Source organism: Protobothrops mucrosquamatus, unplaced genomic scaffold, assembly GCF_001527695.2.
Source record: "Protobothrops mucrosquamatus isolate PMUCROS unplaced genomic scaffold, P.Mucros_1.0 scaffold3881, whole genome shotgun sequence".
Lineage (NCBI taxonomy): Eukaryota > Metazoa > Chordata > Lepidosauria > Squamata > Viperidae > Protobothrops > Protobothrops mucrosquamatus.
Window position 1 is genome coordinate 48,102 of NW_015389830.1, and position 4,490 is coordinate 52,591.

Below are 4,490 nucleotides of genomic sequence, written 5' to 3' on the forward strand. Positions count from 1 at the left end.
CTGTGGCTGATGACTGTTGGATTTTTGGTGTGAGGGATTGTTGATTCCAGGGATCTTTCTTTCTAATCCCAGCTTCCTGACTCCAATCTTTCTGACAAGATTATCACATCTGCATTTCTGCAGACCTGGTTTCTGTCTGGGGCAGAGAGACTTGGTGGTGGTGGGGAGTTGGTTTCTGCCTTTAAAATCCTTTGGGGAAATATATTCTGCCTTTTTAATATTTCCCAAAATATTATTTCTTTCTCTGGATTCTTCCCACAGGTCTATGGAGCAATTTAATGCAATTCCCCGAATTGCTGCTACCATTGTTGTAAGCGAATAGTGTGATCAATGCGTTTACAAAAATGTTGTTAGAACGTCCAGAGAACAACTGCCTTTTGCCTCTAATGATTTGTAAATGTTTTCCTTCTCAGCTTTCTCTTGTGCTTCTGGGGAATATCTGGAAATGAAGAACCAGGTTTGCAGTAAATGTGCTGAAGGGACTTACTCGTTGGGAAGTGGGATCAAATTTGATGAATGGGATGACCTGCCGGCGGGATTCTCTAATGTAGCAACGTACATGGACAGCATTCTTGGCTCAGCCGAGAGTAAAGCCGACAGCTGTGCCAAGTAAGAATCTTATGGGTCTTCTGATCTCCAGGATCTCATTGAGAACTAGTCCCTTCCTCTCCTTATGTATGTCAAGGCTCCAACAGTAGCCAGAAGATGCCAGTTAGAGAATGTAAATAGACACCCACCTACCTGGCAATAATCTGGTGTAGGTTTTTAGCATTCAGAAGGCCAAGATTCTCCTAGAGATCAGTAAAAGAGTGTGAGGATATATTACAAAATCATTGAATGCAAGAGTTAGGAAGAACTGGAAACTAGCTGATCTGATCTCTGTCCAATGCAGGGATCTACACATTCCTGACTGATGGTCACCATCCAGTCTTTATTTAAGCATCTCTAGTAAAGGAAGGTAGTGTCATGAACCTGAATTTGGGCAAACTCTCGGAGCCCCTGGAGGACAGGGTGCCCATCCCACCACCATCTCCTGGAGTTTGCCCAAATTCATGGCATCAATGACCCTATCTAACCATCTCCTCTTCTGCTGTCCACTTCTCCTTTTGCCTTCCATCTTTCCCCAACATCAGAGTCTTCTCCAAGGAGTTCTCTCTTCAGCTTCAGGATCTGCCCTTCCAAAGGAGAGTCTGGGTTGATTTCCTTCAGGATTGACTAATTGGATCTCCTTGCAGTCCGAGGGACTTTCAGGAGTCTTCTCCAGCACCACAATTCGAAAGCATCCATTTTTTTTCCAGCACTCAACCATACGTGATTAAGTGGGGAAAAAACCCCATAGCTTTGACTGGAGAAGAAAATGGCAACCCTCTCCAATATCCTTTGGCCAAGAAAACCCCATGGACAGTATCAAAAAGAAAATAGATCTATGAAAAATCTTTTCGATTGCCTTCTTTAAAAAAAAGAACCCCCTTCCTTCCCAAATTCTAGTAGTTTATTAAATAGCCTATTGACATGCGCTAAATAAATAAATAAATAAATAAATAAATAAATAAAGAGCCTATAAGTTAACAGTTTGTCGTAAATCTATACTCAAGAGGCCTGGCGGGTATAAAATAAAGCTTGTTTCTCTTTATATTTTTCCAGATCTTCCTGGACCCCTCGTGGGAATTACATTGAGTCCAATAGGGATGACTGCACCGTCTCGTTAATCTACACGGTCCACCTGAAGAAATCCGGTTCCATCTTCTTCGAGTATCAGTATATTGATAACAACATCTTCTTTGAATTCTTTGTAAGGGCAATTTGTGCACTAAATCAACCTTATAGAGTCAATGGAAACTAAGGCACGATATTCCAAACGGAGGATAATTTTGAGATAGTTTATTGGTGTTCTCAGCTGTTTTTTCTTTAGGGCTTACAAAGTCATGATTCTTCCCCACAATAACATAGACTCCTTAGTTGACTCAGAAGTGCGAGATCTGATTGGCTGCAATTGTCCAACATCTCTGAGGCTTTGATGCCCACCAAATTGGCTTTGCTAATGGAAAGGCGGCCCGCCTAATGACTAATGCAATTTGTAACCTTGTTAAGGCAGACATTCTAGACTTCAGCGCTTTGAGGGTAAATTCACATGATTTTGGGTGCTGTAGTTGAAGTCTTTGGCTTGGTTCCTCTTGTGCCTCATGACCAGGTTGAGATGATTTAGAGCAGGGGTAGGCAACTTTGGCTCTTTTATGACTCGTGGACTTCAACTCCCAGAATTCCTGAGCCAGCCATGCTGAGGGGAAAGGGAGACGTTTCCAAGCTGAGCCATGCTGGCTCAGGAATTCTGGGAGTTGAAGTCCACGAGTCATAAAAGAGCCAAGGTTGCCTACCCCTGGTTTAGAGGTTCTGGTTGAACTGGGTAGGTCATTTTCTTGGCAACAATATGAAAGTGATTTTCCTTTGCCTTTTTTCCCCCCTCTTCCATGGTCCTGGAATTTTTAGTAAGATCATCATAAACATGTCATATTACTCAACATGACTTACTGTGTTAACTTACTGAATGTCAGAAGGGATATACTTCTTTCTAAGACTTCTCCCTTGACAATCCATGTTTCTCACGAATGAAGGCGAATCTACGTGTCCCAGGATAATGTTGCAGGATCTAATCTGGGTCGGTCACCGGGACTGGGGATTTTGTCTTCTAAGCTTTTGGACTTGTGGAGCCCATCGAACTCCAAGCTGTGGGAGTCGTGCTGGAGCAATGCTAGAGAGAAATTCCCTGAAAAGTGGCTTCAAAGTCCAAAAGCTCGGAAGAGAAAACCTCTGGTCCCGGTGACCGACCCAGATTGGATCCTGCAATCCATGTTTCTGTTCTTGCTCAGTTATGTAGAACCCAGGATGATGTTTCTGTGCATCGCTAAATCCTCAAAGGCTTGAAATTCTCAATTCTTCCTTGCGTTACAAGCAAAATTGTGATGGCTGACACGGACCTGGATAGACGGCGCAACCAAAACAGAAGTCTTGGCCTCACCTGCGCNGAGGCTTAACGATTTCGCTGGGTATTTTCCTTGCCCAGTCTGATCATAATTTAGCAGGGAAGTGTCAGCATTGTTCCCATGTTAAAATGCTTGTTTTTCAGATAGATGGGCAGTGTATCTTCTTTGGGAATTGGATAAAATTGCCTGAACTGACTAGCATTAGTTTAAGTTTCTCTGCTATACCATAAACAATAAGTGGCCTAATTAAGGCTTTTAAAATTCTTTCTGGAATAATCTCTGTCGAGTCCTTCACAAAGAAGTACATAAGATTAATCCAAAGGTGATTTTCCAAGAGGCAACTAGACTTTTCTTTTGTTTTTGAAGATATTTTGCTTCTCATCCAAGAAGCTTCTTCAGTTCTGACTGAATGGTGGCGGATGGAAGGATATATATACTTACTCTTGTACTTACTCTTTTTGTGAGTCATTGCAGCCACTTGGAGATTTATTTGTGGATTCAAAACGGCCTCAACAACTCACAGAAAGAGTGCTAACAACTAAAAGACTGCAAGGAATGTAAATCCTTCCATCCTCCACCATTCAGTCAGAACTGAAGAAGCTTCTGAGAAGCGAAACGTCTTCAAGGAGAATGTCTATAGAGATTCTCAGTCATTCAGGCCATGGCTGTCCCAAAGATGGTTTTTCAAGAGGCAACTGGACTTTCTTGTTTTTCTTTGAAGACATTTCGCTTCTCACCCAAGAAGCTTCTTCAGTTCTGACTGAATGGTGGGGGAAGGAAAGATTTATATTCCTTGTAGACAGCTGGTCATTTGCATTCCTTTGGAGAGACGTTGAGGCCACCTGGAGTTTTACCTGTGTCCTCAGGGTCACCTGAGTAGGCAAATAGGTGTGGAGCCTTCTTGGAACTGCAGAAAGGACTGTGTGTTGTGGAGCTGTGCTTTCTGCCTCTCACTGGCAGTCATAAAAATGTTCCATGTGTGTTAGCTTACAGGAAATAGGGATTTTAAGTAGCATACTATCTTTTTTATTTTATTCTTTTTCTTTTTCTTATTTTTCTTCTTTCTCTTTTTAGTCTTATTTATTTTTTAAGAAAGGTAAAAGTATTGGGTTGGTTTACATGAGAAAAAAAGATTTAAATATATTAAATGTAATTACTTCTGAGAAGATCTTAACCAGTAAAAATGTTTAGAACATTGTGGGGAAAAACAAATGTAAACAAGAACTGTAAACAGGATATATGAGGAGACAACCAGAATGACTAGATAGAAAAGGAATATTATATTGAGGTGATTATTATTTGTAGAAATATTATTTATTTATTTTATTTATTTTATTTAATTTATATGCCGCCCTTCTCCCGACAGGGACTCAGGGCGGCGCACAACATATTTAAAACCAGAACATATATACAATCCCCCCCTTAAAACCGAATTAAACCGAATTTTAATGTTGCGTCTTCCGAATATTTAAAACCCAATGTAAAATCCACCCTAGGTCAGGTCCGCTT

The 4,490-nt window shown here is 41.1% G+C and overlaps 1 protein-coding gene across 1 annotated transcript in view; it reads left to right on the top strand.

Moving 5' to 3' along the window:
• Window positions 1–430: 430 nt before the first annotated feature.
• KIAA1324L (KIAA1324 like) overlaps window positions 431–4,490 on the top strand; it is a 58,533-nt gene continuing 54,473 nt past the window's right edge. The window contains exons 1-2 of the mRNA XM_015827697.1: window positions 431–609; window positions 1,645–1,792. Of these exons, the coding sequence (XP_015683183.1) occupies window positions 446–609; window positions 1,645–1,792 (312 nt within the window). The 5' untranslated portion in view covers window positions 431–445. The remainder of the gene's footprint in view (window positions 610–1,644; window positions 1,793–4,490) is intronic.